General features: G+C 40.9%; 1 protein-coding gene across 3 annotated transcripts; it reads left to right on the top strand.

The window, feature by feature from the left end:
- The first annotated feature begins 4,670 nt into the window (after positions 1 to 4,670).
- arpp21 (cAMP-regulated phosphoprotein, 21) lies at positions 4,671 to 15,438 on the top strand. Of its 3 annotated transcripts, none has more exons than XM_034705494.1 (20): positions 4,671 to 4,911; positions 8,854 to 9,017; positions 9,161 to 9,326; positions 9,453 to 9,491; positions 9,597 to 9,662; positions 9,754 to 9,865; positions 10,134 to 10,272; positions 10,684 to 10,821; positions 10,925 to 11,024; positions 11,130 to 11,225; positions 11,309 to 11,346; positions 11,544 to 11,600; positions 11,949 to 12,142; positions 12,620 to 12,751; positions 12,925 to 13,040; positions 13,203 to 13,277; positions 13,391 to 13,546; positions 13,705 to 13,807; positions 14,634 to 14,740; positions 14,897 to 15,438. In XM_034705494.1, exons 3-20 carry the CDS (start codon positions 9,165 to 9,167, stop codon positions 15,053 to 15,055), a joined length of 1,989 nt encoding a protein of 662 aa, XP_034561385.1. In that variant the 5' UTR covers positions 4,671 to 4,911; positions 8,854 to 9,017; positions 9,161 to 9,164; the 3' UTR covers positions 15,056 to 15,438. The 3 variants fall into 3 exon arrangements, with proteins under 3 accessions (XP_034561385.1, XP_034561387.1, XP_034561386.1); XM_034705496.1 differs by lacking the exon at positions 4,671 to 4,911 and adding an exon at positions 4,914 to 5,203; XM_034705495.1 differs by lacking the exon at positions 4,671 to 4,911 and adding an exon at positions 4,944 to 5,214.
- Positions 15,439 to 17,024: the final 1,586 nt, after the last annotated feature.

Below are 17,024 nucleotides of genomic sequence, written 5' to 3'. Positions count from 1 at the left end.
GTAGGTGTGAAGGTAGTCTCTAATTTCAAGACATGAAGATGTTTTTCAAGTCACATTCTCACACGACTGTACACAAACCAATATCCTTCAACTGTGAGAACTCAAGTGAAGGTGAAGGAAATTATTCAATAACTAGAAGCTTGCTCAAGAAATACCAAACTGTGGCTTCATCACACTTTCGATTGCTCTAAGATTCTTACAGATTTTTGTAAAATGAATTGAGAGATTTCTCGTTTTCCATGAGTAAGTTGCAAATATAACTAAATATTAAATTTTCAACCACTGAAATAATCTGATATACCAACCATTAAAATAAGCTTTATAGTTTGGGAAGCAGTCGTACAAAGGTATAGTAAAAATACCATGTCAATTGCTTCTCCCTAAGACATTGGGATGGGTGTTTTACATTATTTTCTTTTATCTTTGTTTTTTTTTTCAGACATAGCATTGCTAGTTATTTTGCACAACATCAGCTGTCACTGTTTTTGTTAATGCTTTCTGTAGCACTTTTTTTTTTATTTGCAGCGTGCTTCAGTTGTATTTGTCTTGAACTTTTTTATGTGTTTCTATATTGGCAGCCCATGTCCCCTTCTGGATATTACTCTAGTTATTGCAGCATGTATACTATGTGAGCCACAAAAATGCCAACTCCAGATACCTCTACAATGTCATCATGGATCAGCTGGTTAATGCCAATTTCTTAAGGCCTTTGCACCACTGACATTAATTGTCTACTCATATAAAAATATCAATGTGTATCCGGCTTTCTTACTAAATCTTGAGCCCCTGTCCTGAACATGGTCCCCATGCCCATAGGTCCTACTTTTTAAGAATTACCAATATCAATCTTTTTTTATGGCCATAATAGCATTATTTTCTTAACCCCATTGGTCCAACAGCATTGCTCTATTATTAAGAGAAAGCTGACCCTGTAACCTCTAGGTATTTCTTGACAACAGTAGCAACAAGGTTAAGCTGAAAATGTCATATCAGGGGAGTAATTATTATTGATCCACATGTTAGATTCTTACATCTATCAAAGTAAAACACATCAGGAAATTGCTGTTTGTCCTTTTTTTCTACGCAGAATTCTGACCATGCCATTCAGGCCATCTGAATGTTTGGTTTTGAATCCATTTAGAAGGGCATGACTGTGATTTTAAGGCCAAAATCAAGTTTAATCAAATAACTTGACACTCGTGTTTGTGTTCTCCATATTGGGCTATCCCTTTTTTCAACCTTTTTTTGACATAGCAAAAAATAATAACCCATTATTGCAAGAAAACAGATATTGCTACCTTAAGTTAACTGATACTTAATGTGTGATATCATAATTTAAGTACAATAACAGCTAGAACAGCCTTTCATTGCACCTGTTAATTTCATCATCATATAACTTAGGTTTAAAATCAGGTGAAGCAAACTGAGGTTTAAGACGACTCACTCACTAATAGTTTTCCTGGGTTAAAGCTTTGATGTTTGTTAAGGATGAAAACAAGGCTTTAGCCATCACTGCAGTTGGCTATGTAGTATGTCTGCAGTATTTTTGAAATGATCCTGGCTCTGGTACAGATAAACAGCTTGGTATCATTCACCAAAATGTCATCCATGTAAGAGATCTTTTTTCATGTCTCTGTTTTGGTGAAACCAAATATAGAAAGGACTGGATGACTCAGATTTAGAGGGTGAAAGATACTGTCTGTTGGCTCTGGCTACCACTGAGGACCTTGAAGTCTTGACTTTCATATTGCACATGTTGTTTTTATGGATACTGTATGGAGGAAAGATCCATAATTTGGACCCCAGTAACACCCAATTAATTCATGAAATCTAAAGTAAAATGAAACTGCATTTAAAGAGTTCTGGATCAATAAATTCACATGGGTTTTTATGAGTTTAGTAGAGTAAAACATTCCTCAGGCTGGTAGTTTCCTGCTAGGGAAATTGAACACAGTATTTTTCAAATCTTGTGGTCAACAGTATTGGTGTTGTACTTTTCTTCAAGCACTAGCTAATAAACAGTTTTTAAGTACCTGCAATTCCCTCTGCTGATACTTAAAACTTATGCATTGAGAAGGAAATATTGTACTTTTTGCTCCGATATGGTCAAGCATCAGTTAATAAAATATGAGGATTCTTTTATGTAGAACAAGCCGCCCCCAAGTATATAAAAAGCAGTTAAAATTAGCTCATCCAACTTCCTCCACTGATGGCCCTGCACAAACACACTAGGGAGTGAAGGAGACCCCTGTCTACTGACACTGAATTGATCATGCTATCCCCCACTCCTCACTTAACTTAGCAATGTTTTTTAATCCAGTTTTTAAATGGCGTCAAGTAGAGCTATTGCAGTTTTTTACATAAGTGCACAATCCATAGGCTAGATTTTTGTTCAGGGTGTGTAAACTGTTGTCTTCTGTAGGTACAATTATACTTCAGCGTAACAAGAGCAAATAGAAACAGTTCAAAGTGATTGTTAGCAATATCAGTTTTTAATGAGCAAAATGATTGCTTTTTAATACAACTTGGTGCCTTCTGTATTTATTCAAGTTCACATGAAAATCTAAACAGACTACAAAATTCATGAGCCAAAAGTGATTATCTCAGCTTTTAGTATTGAGTACAAATATTCATGAAATCTTGTTTTCATTAAATTTAAACCTAGACCAGTACTTTTGTCCATACTTTTATAGAAACTCTATGCTTACAAGTTAAACTGTGTTTTTTCACCTATTCATATGGAACCTAAGGCTGCCTGTTTGTTAGGGACATGGTGGAGAAAATATTCTGCTCAGGTTGAGTTTTAAAGGTTAATGAGTATATTGGGAGATGGAATTAAAATAACTCACAGAAGAAAGAATGACTAATTTCAATTTTGTTTTTGTATTCACAACTTTCAACAATTGTAGCAGTCAGAGAGATGCTTTATGCTTCTTAAAGGGCCTGCTACTGGGGATTTTTTTTTTCATATAACAATGCATCTTATGTTGTGATTGTATGATGTTAATGTGTAAAGCAGCAATTAAGCTGTCAAATAGTTGTTAGTAACATGAACATTAACAACTCTGAATTGTGATTGAGAAAATTGAAACAATTGAAATAATTCTGAAGAGTGCACATTAACTTACTCTAGGTACATTATTTGAATTTTAATTTAAACTGTAGCAAGTTAAGTATAATGTGTTCTTAATGGCTGCATGTGAAAGAGAAGTATTTTTAGCTGTACTGAAGCTAAAAGACAGAATTCCTCGCTGCCTTCAATCAATTAGACTTTATTTATAAAGCACTTTTCATACAATGACATTGTAACAAAAAGTGCTGTACATAAAACCAACCTAAATAGAATAAATTAAGAAAAAGATTAAAGGAGATTTAATACTCAACTCAACTCAACTTTATTTACACTACCAGTCAAAAGTTTGGGAATACCTTCTCATTCAAGGATTTATATTTATTTTAATTATTTGAGACACTGTAGATTAATACCAAAGACATCAGAACTATGAAAGAACATACATGGAATTATTTAATTAACAAAAAAGTGTTAAACAAACCAGAATATGTTTTCTATTTTAGATTCTGTAAAGTAGCCCCCTTTTTCCTTTATGACAGCTTTGCACACTCGTGGTATTCTCTCAGTCTGCTTCATGAAGTGGTCTCCTGGAATGGTTTCTAATTAACATGAGCCTTGTCAAGAGTTCATTTGTAGAATGACTTGCCTTCTTAATGTGTTTGAGACCATCAGTTGTGTTGTTCAGCAGTAGGGTTAGTACACAATGGATAGCCCTATTTGACTACTGTTGTAATCCATATTATGACAAAAACAGATTATTTCATAGTTTTGTCTTTAGTATTAATGTACAATGTTGAAAATAGTTAAAATAAATATAAACCATTGCATGAGAAGGTGTTTCTTTTGACTTTTGACTGGTAGTGTATATAGCACCTTTCACCGCCCTGCAACTGTTTTAGCTAGGTTAACCTGTGTATATTTATTGTATCATTTCAACCACCGGCCCTTCCTTTTAGTGCTTTCATAGTCTATCCCCTACACCTGCTTTTATATGTATTTTTTTATAAGATCTTTTAATGGTTTTTATATCCAAATCAAAAAATTGTCCTTTTTCATGACTTTGATACTCTTGATACATTGTTATTTGTTTGTTGTTTGATTTTTAAATGTCACTGTAAACGACTCGATATCATTGTAAATGAGGGTTGCCCCTCAATGATCTCTCGAGTATAGATAAAGGTTGATTGATTGATTTATACATAAAAACATGCAGCCCAGTGCTTCACTGAATAGCAGAGAGACAGAAAACAACAGCAATGGTAAAATTATAAAAGGCATGATTATAAATAAAATAGCCTACTTAAAAATGAAATAAAATCAATACGGTAAAATTAATAAAATAAGTAATAGTGGAAAGAAAAGTTAAAAATAAGGTAGCGTTAACAAGATCAGATGAATACAAGACATAAATAATTAAATAATTAAATAAGATAAATACATGTTAAAGCAATGATTAAAATAATAATAAAAATGATAAAAATAATAATAATAGAGTTTAAACGATGTGTAGAACAAAAAGAGAGACAGGGACAGAGATAGAGATGAGTGGGCTGGTTGAAGTACTGGCTCTCGTGCATTCCTCTCGTGTGTGTGGGCGCGTGGCTCAGGGTTCAGAATTGTCAGCCCTCCTCTTCCTCTCCTCTCTCCTCTCTTCTCTCCACTCTCCTCCTCCCTTGCTCCCTGTTCCGCCCCCCGCTGCTCCGACAGAGACAGGCAAAAGGCGGAGGAGGAGCATCGGAGCTCACAATCACCAGACGCGGGGCTGACAGCGGTCGGTCGGTCGGTCGGTAACCGGTTACCGGCAGAATCCAACGGACGGAGGAAGACGCCGGCTAACGGTAAGATTACGGTCGCGCTCGCGCTGACCGTTGGTGCTGTTAGCTTGATTAACGGTAAACTCCGCAGGTTGACGTCGACGCTTCTTTCTGTCTTTTTTAGAGACTTGCCTCCGTAAAGGACTTTTTCTGTGTTTATTACTGAGCTTATTGGATAAAAAGACACCTTTAATTCGGACAATAGTCACAGTTTGGCTCAAACTCAATGATGAAAACGGTGAAATAAGGAGGTGTAACTAGCTAACTGTGCCCCGGAGCCTTTAGCTATCGAGTCATCGCTGAATGAGTGACAGAGGTAATTTAGAGGTTTGTACACTGGCTTTTTATTAGATATTAGTCTGTATTCCTCCAGGAGTCATTGAATTTAAGGAGTACTTTTATAACTTTTCATTCTGAAGTTGAATTTCTCTTCATATTACTCTGTTTGTGTGAAGAAGTGTTCGTTAAAAGCAGCTCCAAAGTTGCCTCTTCCCCTTTGTGTGAATAAGAAAAGTCCCTGTGATGATGATGATGATGATGATACGGTCTCTCTGTCACTGCCCCCGCTTTCATCCTCCGACCACCGCTGTCCACATGCATGATCTGACAGCACAGTGAAGTCCCGGAGCAGGAGGTCCTGGTGTAAAAATAGCCCGGTGTGTCAGCTTAGCCTGGGTCACGGTAATGCGACACACACGCAGACACACGGTTCTCATCATCGGTTGAAGAAAGAAACATTGTCCCATCCCAAAAGTAGACCGAACAAACACTTGTCCGTCCCGTTATGTGGGTCAACAGGATGCCGCAAAGTTGTGCATGATGAAGATGACACCTGTTTCTTTTTGTCTGCCTATCGCTTCCTAATGATACTTGTGAAACAACGGGTATAATGTGAGAGTTAGACTGGGCTATACACAGCTGTAAAACTTATTTGTGTGAAATCGCCCTTTAATAACAGCACTGTGCACCTCATACTGTCTGTGTTATGTATGCAGGTATTTTCCCCATCTCAGCTGCAGAGCCACGCAGCTGTCGCACCCACGTCACTTTGGTTATACGACTGCTGTGGCTGCCCAGGTGCTGGTGACTCAAAGGACAATGTAACCTAAATTTCACATGTGCAGCCTACTTTCTGTTCTGCACTTGTCTTTAAGTGGAGGGGGAAATCATTCATGCCCTGCTGTTTTTATTTGATGGAGATAAAACAAAAAAAAACTGCTCAGATTGAAAATATGTTAGTTGTGAATGCAGAAGGTGCAGAAATGCAAAAATCTGTGTAAAAAAGGAAAAGAAAACCTCAAAATACCCCAAGAAGAAAATGGAAAACAGCCCAATTACAGGCTCGGGGGCAAAGCCTGTAGAGATGATGGATAAACACTGTACTGAAGGCTCTGAGTTTGAGGCTCTAAATTCTCAATTATTATTTTAAACCAGAGAGACCTGCTCTCTTGTTTTTTTCTCTGGCTCAATCATTTCCTAATGAGCTCTGGGCAGAGGGAGAAAACATGAAATCCCCTCTTAAATTCAATGCTGCAGCCTTAGAGACAAAACACAAACAGCTTTGTGTGGCCATAGGCGGCGATCATTTCTATATTTTGTATGGTTTTCAAGATGATGGTGGCTGCAAATGAAACAGAAGGCAAAGCAGTGTGACTTTAATTGTGACAAAATGCAGAACAAAGGGTAGAGTATGAAACATACGCTTACAAAGTGTGTGTTAAACGATACAAGAACCACTGATGATTACAGCCCTGGTATTGAGAGATAGATTTTTCAGCGGTCTTAATTACAAACAGGATTCCTCTGGGCTTAGCACTTAATATGACTTGGGTTAGCTGACAATGGCCATCTAAAGCAGCTCTTGGATATTTTCCCTCTGGCCTGCCTGTATGTCAGTGTAGATGAGCCAGGCAGCTTTTGGCTGCAGAAGAAAGGTCTCCTGGTGAGTAGGTGGCTCTGAGGCCGGAGGCTTCGGGAGAGCAGCAGATGGATGATGATGTAGCGGGTACTGGCGCTCCCTGCCTCCCGCCGCCATCCGTCACGCGCTAATGATCGTGTCACACCTTCTCCCCGGGCGGCCGGCCGCTTCTGCAGCGCTCAGCTCAAAAAACTGGTAGCAACGCTCAAATCCCCTCTTCAGGGCCGGAGGCTGAAAAGCCCAGAGACAGACTGCGCTGCAAGCCTCTCTATCACTAATTCTCCCATTCTCCATCGCTTTCCCTCACCCCTCTTCACCTTTAAAGTCCCTGCAGACTGTTTCCTCATCTCTCTTCATCCCCCTGCATCCCTTGCCTCTCATTCATCTTGTTTTCTCTGTAGTGCATCTGCTCCACATCGTTCTTCTCCCTCTCTGTGCGCTTATATCACGTTCCTGTTCTCTGCTATCACTTTAAATCTACGGCTCTGATAACACAGTTCAGCAGCAGCAGGCAGTTTTGTGTTTTAAAAACTTTTTCTTTGATTCTATGATTAAAGGATATGTGCAGTCTTTTTTCTCTTTTTCTTCTGTCTGTACGGTCTGAGGTCAGGGTCGGTTACAGCACAATACACATGGCACTTGTCTGTTTTGCTAAAAGACACCTCAGCAAGAACTCACCAACAGCACATTAGGGAGTCTCACAAGTCATTATGTCCTGTAGAGTGTTTAGATGTGTCTTTTTGTCTTCCCTAGGCATTATGCAGAAGCATACCAAGCTGAAAGACAGTGATATAGATCGGCTGAAGCAGATGATTTTCTTAATAAACCCATCATTCATCTCATTTGTAAAACATATGCAAATAGCAGGAAAGTAAGCCATTGGTGATTATTTCAAATTATGTTTTTGCTGAACAACAGTACAAAATGTAAAGGTGTTACATTTCTGTTATACGCAACTTAACTTTACATTTTTACATTTATAAATAGGAAATATTTGGCATTTTTTGTGATGAATAACAAAACGTTGGTACGCGGGTTCATTTTCTGTATTAGTGTGAGAGGGATCACGCGTGATCTCAAATCTGACCACGATGTCGCCGTTTCTAGAACAACACGTGCAGAGATTTTCACACGCCTCTTCGCCCCCTACAAATATTTCTTCTGGGTGGAATCACTGCGGTCATGTATTGTGTTTCATCGAGGCGGTATGGGAAGTAAACACCACTTTGGTTGCACTTGGACTGACAGGGCTCTTTTTTTTTAAACTGCTATTATATCCAGTCGAGTGTGAAATAACCACGTTACGGGACTCGGCGTCCTCGGAGCTCGTTATTCTGTCCCAGGTGTTACAGGAATAAGTGTCCCCTTGAGCTGTGTTGCGGCAGAATGTGTCTCCACTGAATGCAGTTGGCCCTTCGGAAAAGATGGTGGAATGCCACTTCCTCGTGTGTGTGTGTGTGTGTGTGTGTGTGTGTGTGTGTGTGTGTGTGTGTGGGTGTGTGTGTGTGTGTGTGGGTGTGCATGTGGGTGTGTGTGTGTGTGTGTGTGAGAGTGTGTATGTGTGTGCTTTGACGTCTTTTGGTCTCGGCTCTGTTCTCACCACCGGGATCAGAGACTCAGCTTGGCATTCTGGGAATATCAGTGTTGGTGGATCGGATGGTACTCTCCACAGCTGCTGTTTCTAAGAAAAGCTTGAGGACACACACAGTTGCACACACCAGACATGCGTCCACATGAACTACACACATGTAAACACACACATGCAAATACCAGTTCCAAGCAAAGGGCCCAAGAGTTACCATCACACATACACATGCACACTTACAGTAACACACTTTAGGCAGCAATTAACTGTCAAGCCAGGGAAGCATATACGCAAACACAATTGCTTAGCTACTTGATGTCATTTCCAGCAGCTATGCTTTTATGCTCTGGCAACTGTTCGATATGAGCGTGTGTGTGTGTGTGAGTGAAACAGCGTAGCAGTAGTTCTGTTGAACAATGACCACTAACACCGTTTTCTCTCCTGTGTTTTTCGATCTCTTCAGGCTATTTTCTGTTGACCAGTAAAGAGCCGGCAGAGAGAGGAACAGTAGAGAGAAGCGAGCACGGGTTGGAGAGGATAATTGCATTTCTGGCTGCCCCGTGGGAACATGGGATATATGACCTCATCATTCACCTGTAAGGCTCTCCAGTAAAAAATTCCAAAGAGGTAGGAACAACGTACACAAACACACTCATACTGACACTGATGCAAATGTAGAAAGAGAAAGCTCTTCATACAGTATCAATGAAATTCAAAATAAGCAAATTCAGACACACATAGCAATGTGACCATGTTTTTGTGTTGTTTAGAAGGATGGCTGAAGCTGTTGCACAAAGCACTGATGTCCTCCTAAATCCATGTGATGTGACGCCATGTGATGTCATCAGCGACCCATTGCCTCCACCGTGTCCGTCATTCTGCAATCAGAAGGAGGATGAGGATTGTCAACATGGCAGTAAAGAGCCGGAGCCGCAGGTAAGGGACCCTGGCTGAAACTACTGATATGTACCCCGTAATATTTTACCACCTTCAAATGTTGTAACACCACAAACAGCACTCTAAATGTGGTCCCTTCATGACAAATTGTGTCTTCACTCGTAGAAACTTTGCAACCAGGTGCAACCAAAGAAAAAAGCCAAGGTAAGCTAAAATAATTCTGCCTCTCATTATTCATTCTCACTTGAAATATCGATTGCGTTAAACTCTATGAATTTATAATATCGCTCGCTTGCGTGCATATTTCAGGCCAAAAGAAAGTTAATGCGGAGTGTGGCTGTCTGCGAAGAGTCCTCACCTTTTGAAGAAACCATGGTAGCACACTAACACGAACAGACACAGAGAGCATCATGCGACTCCTCATCATCACCATCCTCAAATTACTCTTTATTTTCTCCGCTCTCAGACATCTCCAGACATAAACATCGTATCCAGCTGCCATGACAACGAGAGAACTTCCTGTACGGAGGAAGAGCAGGAAAAGAGCACAGATCCAAAGAAACATTCACTGTCCAAAGGTGTGCGTGCGTGCGTGCGTGCGTGCGTGCGTGCGTGCGTGCGTGCGTGCGTGCGTGCGTGCGTGCGTGCGTGCGTGCGTGCGTGCGTGCGTGATTGATATCTCATAAAAGAGAGACAACAGAGAGCAAATAAAATGTAATAAAATGGGATTCAGTGCCACTATTTAGATGTAGTCCTCGTGGGATGTTAAATATTGCAGTTTGCTTTTTTGTGTTATTATCTTTATTGTCTCATATTAAATCCAACCCGCCTGCCTGTCTTCTTCAGGGTCCAGTGTGGAGTACACTGACTCCACCGGCGTGGACCTGCACCAGTTTATCGTCGATACCCTCAACAGCAACGCCAGAAACCACATGATGATGCTTGAACTGGAGCAGGACATGATTGACTTCATCACCAGCAGTAGGTGAGTATGTCTACGTGTTTGTGTGTGACGGAGAGAACATAATCCTGAGTTCTTGTTAAACCTGTAAAAATGTTTCTAGTTTATGCTAATTAGAGACATGATTTCATGTCATATATTTTAATTCTGTCCACACAGCTTATTTAGCACACTGATCAATATATTGAGCATATTATGTTACGCGGGTGTGTTTGAGCGACCAGGGACAAGTATGGACTTGAGCCAAAAGATATAACCAGTTTCAATCTGCCTCTTTCAATCGCCTTCTGTCCTCTCTCTCTTCTGCTTTGACTCTATCTCCCTCCCACTTTTGTTTGACGCACCTATTTTTCTGTCCCCCTCTTGTCTTCTTTCATCCTCCTTACGTTCTTGCTTTCTCACCCCACTTTGTTCCTTGTTCCCATCTCCCATCAGTTCCGTTAAGAAGTTCCGTCCCATGAAGTCCTACCAACGTATGCTGGTCCATCGGGTGGCGGCCTACTTTGGCATGGAGCACAATGTAGATCAGACAGGCAAGTCTGTCATCATCAACAGGACCAGCAGTACACGCATGTAAGCATGCATTATATGTCCGTGAAAACATACTGTATCTGTAAATCCTCACTACTTGTGTTTGATTTAACGTAACATCAGCTGTTTCCTCTTTTTTTAAAAGACCTGATCAGGGTTTTCTGGACCAGGTGCACAAGGACAAGGCAGAAGAAAACCATCAATGGAAAATCATTTTAAAGAGGAACGACAGCTCAGAAGACCAGGTCTGTCCGTCTCTAAAGCTGCGTGCCTCTGTGGAGTTTCCACTATAATAGACATTGATCGCATCCTTTCAGCGTTCCAACATGTTCCTGCTTCACCCCTCGCAGATAAGACCTCACCCATTACGAGAGAAGCAAAGCAAGTCAATGGAGGAGAGAGAGGAGGAGTACCAAAGAGTACGAGACAGAATATTCCATCAAGGGGTGAGACATGGAGACAGAGAGACACACAGATATGACATGGAGACAGAAAGGAAAACTCACTAATCTCTGCTGTTCTTTCACAGCCACCTTGCACCCAGGAGAGCACCCATGCAGAAACCAGGTAACCTTGCCTGCAGGATATTTTCTACGTGTGCCTTTTCAGCTTTATATATTTATATTATGAGAGCATTAATATATGTCTGTACCTGTGTGTGTGTGTGTGTGTGTGTGTGTGTGTGTGTGTGTGTGTGTGTGTGTGTCTGTGTGTCTGTGTGTCTGTGTGTCTGTGTGTGTGTGTGTGTGTGTGTGTGTGTGCAGGGCTGTGGAGGAGTACAATCCATATGCTGAGACCCAAAGGAAAAGGCAGCTCTTCAGGTAGAGATCTGTCTGCACAGATGTGAAGTCATTTATCATCTTAATCCGGTCAGCCTGGCCGCAACAGAGCTGTTCAGAGTCTACTGCAAAAACAAAAAGAGGACCTGGATTGGTTTAGTTCTTTTGTGGCACAGTTAAAGTTTCTTGGAAATGTTTTGTATTCCGAGAGGAAATAGCCAAAGGGAGATAATATAAATATAGTTCCGTCACAATTTAGCAGAAGCATCAGAGAAAAAATTTCGATGTCAGTGAATGCAGCACAAATCTTCAGCCCTTCATAAGGATAATAATTGTCATGCCCCTCGTGCAGTATTAAGGTCGTAGGATAATTCTGGATGTGCTTCACAGGGGGAGCCGTGACAGCTCGGGCTCCAGCTGGACAGGCAGCAGCAGGCAGAGCAGCACTGAGACCGACTGTCGTTACGGCAAGGATCCCCCACCCTGGAGCAGCACAGACTCCGATTCCTCCTACCAGTGGAGGAGTCCCGCTACCAAACATCACCATGCTGCCAACCCAGGCAGGGACACACGAGGTGGTTCAGGTGCGTCCTTCTCACAAACGTCAGAATAACATTTAAAAACTTTTCGACGCTCACTGTCACACCTCCAAGGTGAAAACTTGAGTCACTTCACTCCTCGCTACCTGCATGCAAGCAAACTTATTTGCAGATTTCATCACGACGCCACACTTGAGAAAAATCGCTGTTTCTAAATGATGCCAGTTCTTTATTCAGCAGCATCTAATTAACAAAAAAGCAGTGCAAGTTCTGTTAGTGTGAAAATTAAACTCATTCCCTGAACCTTCACACCAGAGCTGTAAATTTTCACACAACACCTCCAGTCGTCATTGCATATTCAGCAAGGATAACTCGTCAGTGTAGACAGCCCTAAACAGTATGTTGTTAACACAGCCAGGGGTTGATGTTGAGAACTTCATCACATGTATCTGGAAAAGTGAGTTTGTTTAAAGGCACGGAGATAAAACTTTCTCAATCTTTGCTCCCTCCTCTTCTCTCCAGGCTCCATCTCTCTCTACAGACTACCCTCCATTTGTCCCCACCCGTCCTCTCCTCCATCCATAGATGAGCAGCCTGCCTACATGGTAGAGAATGGGATCCCACCAGGAAGCATATTAGTGAACCCGCACACTGGTATTTAACACACACACACACACACACACAAACACACACACACACACACACACACACATACATACATACATACATACATACATACATACATACATACATACACATACATACAACAGCAAGATTAAACACACAACAAGCAGACATTTGTCACACTCAACCCTTTAACCTCTCAGGGCAGCCTTTCTTGAACCCCGACGGGACTCCTGCCGTATACAACCCTCCAGACAGTCAGCAGCCATTTAGGAGCCGGACGCAGCTGCAAGCTTCTGCAGCCCCGCAGCAGCAGCAGGTAGGACACACACACAAACACACACACACACACACACACACACACACACACACACACACACTCACACTCACACTCACAACAGGAAGATGCGCAATATGTTTAGACTGACATACATAATTGTTTCTGTTTGTGCCTCTATCTCTGTTTCCATATGTCTCTCAGGTGGTTCAGTACTCGTCTGTGTCTTACTTGGCTCCACAGATGTTGCCTGTCTCTCCCTCACAGCCATACTCCACAGTATGTATTACTGTACACTCTCACAGCTGCTGTTCATATGTGTGTACAAGCGTATTTATTATGGCTACCTATGTTCAGTTTTAACTCCTCTCTCTCTCTTTTTTATTGTGCAGGTTGAAGATCTGACCTCGCAGTTTATACACATGAGCTGTCAGTCGTCGGGTGAGGCTCCGCCCCTCTACCCTCCCAGTCAGGGTTACTTCTATGCAGCTCCACCCCCTCCTCCTCCCCCTCCCAATCCCCCCAGCTACGGCCAGCCCTCACCTCAGGTACAAACACACAAGCACTCAACTCATTTATATGCCTTTTTTCGATTAAAAAAATCTAACTATTTAACTTAAATCTTAAATGAGAGGCATAAGTCAACATTAATTTTCATCCAGAGGAGAGTTGTGATAAGGCTGGTATTTTTCTTTTTTTTTTAAAGGTGCCTCTGTATTACTACAGCCAGTACCCTACCTCAGCTCAGCACCCATGCAAAGCTGCCTCCCCCAGCCAGCATTTCCACAGCCAGACAGTACAACCCACAGGTACTTTCCACTTGTGTATTTGTGGCTCTGTGCAAGCGTGTGTGTGTGTTAGTGGGGGTATTGCGTTTCAGTGTGTGTATGATGGAGACAGACACAGACTGTGGCAGTAGAGAAGGGGGCCGTTACACTGTCAGAGATGTAGTCTGAGGGTCTCACAGTGAACCGGTCTCTTTTCCTGCTGCTTCTATTCAGCAGAAAAACAGAAACCCAAGGAGATTTTTTTTGTTGATAGAATTTAAAAATGATCTTAATGTTCAGTGAATCGTAAACAGCTCCAAACAATCAGCACATACCTTTTAGGCTTCAGCATGAGCATTAAAAACAAACTGGAATGAACAACGTGGGAACAGAAATGGAAATGAAGCTTTTCTTGTTTTACTGTAGTTGCTCGATTCAGTGTTGCCGACAGTGTTTGAGGTGTAAATGATTTCAGACATGTATTTTACCAACACCACCACTACCAGAAATATGATATCAATTCAAAGTTATCTAGTTGTTTAAAAACAGGTATTAAAAATGGAAGAATCTCCGAGCTCACACGCTGACACAAAACAAATGAATCTATGGGTGATAGAGATACAAGTGACCGTATTTAACAACAAGCTGCTTTAATTTTTAAATGTGGCAATATTAATTCAACATTATTTGATAATTACAATCAAATACTATATTAATTTGTCAATACTTTTTGTAGCACCCTGTAAGAACTGCTTCCTGTACTTTGATTTGTTCATAAAAACGTGTAACCTCTGCAGTAGATTAAGATAAGAAGATTTCAATGATGAGACGTATTCTTCATCTCTTTGTATTTTGCTTGTGTGTGTAGTCGGCTACTCTCCTGCTGCTGGGGTGCAGCAGTCTTCACACACCCAAGCCCAGGCTGTGCTGGGGACTTACTCACCGATGGCCTCTCGTCAGCGTAGCATGGTTCAGGTAAACCACAATAGCAAAGCACCCAAAGGTCTCATTCTGCGTCAACCTCTAACAAACTCAGTGCCCTGCAGAAGCGTTTTGGTTCTCAAAGTGCTCGTGATAGCAGAGTTTTTTTTCCTCCAACTTCTCTTCTTTTCGCTTGTCCTCTCTCTGCAGGGAGGCGTTTCAGTGTCCTACCCCCAAAGTGAAGTTATGAGTGCGGTGGGTGGAGAGGCAGGTTACTGCCGTGTAGTGCCCCCACCCTCCTACCATGGCAGCTGCCATCCTCCCAGCTGCACCAACCTCAGTGGCCCGGCCTGGAACGCACAGTACTGATGGTGCCTCAACGGACGGGAAATTTTATACTTTTAGTTCCTGTGTTAAAACTCTCTCTCTCTCACACACACACACTCTTTGACTTTACACAAAGACTGTTTTATCACACTCCCTCCTCACCTACACACGCCTTTTAACTGATGATGCCCGAAGGGTATGCCGTTCGCACCCATAACAAGCATGTCCACACGCACAAACTCACACACACACACATACATATATAAATGTACCACTGTACCAAAGCTTAATAGTATATTTCAGAGCTGTTGTTTTGAATGCATAATTTATATTCACAAATGGAGTTTTATATTGATATTAAATTATATATTGTGTTTTAAGGAAATGCACTGTTTGAATAGAATAAAGTTCTGTGGCTAAATTGATGATTTCATATTTCTATATCATACTGGCTCTTTGTTTCCTGGAATTATGATGTGTGTGTGCAGGAGTGGTACACACACAAACACTCACACTCACACACACACACTGAATTAAAGTACATCACATGACAAAATGATTCTGCTCACACAGTCATGATGTGTGCACTGTAGGGAGGCAGAGATCTGGGTTGTTAACCTAACAGAGATAATTATTGTCATCGCCACATTGAGTGAGTGAGTAACAGCCAAACAAGCAAATGAAAGATTTGATTATTTGAAGCATTTATCATTTAAACGAAGTCTTATTAGGAAACCAAGACTCTCACTGTGAGTCCTTATTCAGTTGAGCACTAATGTCCTGGTTTTCACACTTTTATAAAAAATTCAATGCAGAAAATTGTTGCAAATATATAAACAGCAGACACCATTCAGTTAATGACTTCTACTGAACCATTGAAGAGTTCTCATCAGTGTTGGGCTTTAGCTCCCCCTGCTGCTCAAATGCTGTCATTACATCACTATCACATTAAGGGGTGATTTAAATACATTGATTTGATTAACAGCTTGTACAACATTCTTACATCTCAGGCTGAGATTGACTGTAGTTTTCAACACTGTTTAATCTGAGGGGATTTTTAAAAATTATTTTATGAAATAAAACAATTTACATACTCAAATTTCACCAAAAGGTCACACTTTTAGCTTAGCAGAATGGAAATGAGATAGAAACAGGCAACAGTTAGGCAAGAAATTCAATCTCTGTACTATTGGGCAAAATATCAAAACTGATGCAAGTTGATTTCTCAGTGAGTGATCTTTTTTACTCAACCTCTCTGATCGGAAACAGTCAGAAAAATGTTAGTCCTCCTTTTTCCCCTCTCGTTGTTTTTTGTTTTCAGTATCTGATTTATGTCTGATTAATTGGCAACTTTCTCACGTCCTTCATCAGCACCATGTTTTTGTGTATTTTGTATTGCCTAGTGCTTAACTTGTGAGCACATTTTCCCACCAGAAAAACAACTTGTGTAACAAAGGAGAGGTAAGAAAGGAGCACAGGTGTGGCTTTAAATATTAACCGTGCTTTTACAGTTATTCCTGACAGCATGAGCCTTACCAGCACCAGTAACCAACACAGCTGAATGGAACTAAGTCCTGATTTTAATATGGACTTCTATATTTCTCCTGTTGACATGTCGGAGTGTCTAACAAAGTATACAGATCAATATCTAACTGAATACAGCTTGAAACTAAAATTATGTGAGACTAATTCATTATAATGTTAAAAAAAAAAAAAGAAATTCACCTCCCTATTGGATAAGACAGGCAGCCATCATTTTACTTTCTTTTTAGTAGTTACTGATGACATTGATTCATATTCTCCCCTTCCTTCAATAAAATATATATCCATCATTCAGAAAAGGCCTTAATATAAAGTTAGGGGTTCATAAATGGAGGATCAAAGGCAGTAGATAAAAAAATTCCCTGACAAATGCACACGAGAGCAGGTTCCATGATCTTTAATAAAAGGCACATGTACAGCCATAGTGAGATGAGTGAGTCCACCGGCATAGAGACGAAGCATTAAAACA

This window comes from Notolabrus celidotus, chromosome 16 (assembly GCF_009762535.1).
Source record: "Notolabrus celidotus isolate fNotCel1 chromosome 16, fNotCel1.pri, whole genome shotgun sequence".
NCBI lineage: Eukaryota > Metazoa > Chordata > Actinopteri > Labriformes > Labridae > Notolabrus > Notolabrus celidotus.
This window is presented reverse-complemented; position numbering and strand designations above follow the sequence as displayed.

Coding starts and splice junctions, on each gene's coding strand:
- arpp21 (XM_034705494.1), top strand. CDS start 9,165: ATGGCTGAAGCTGTTGCACAAAGCACTGATGTCCTCCTAAATCCATGT. Junction 9,492..9,596: donor AACCAAAGAAAAAAGCCAAG/GTAAGCTAAAAT, acceptor TGCATATTTCAG/GCCAAAAGAAAGTTAATGCG. Junction 13,547..13,704: donor ACGGCCAGCCCTCACCTCAG/GTACAAACACAC, acceptor TTTTTTTTAAAG/GTGCCTCTGTATTACTACAG.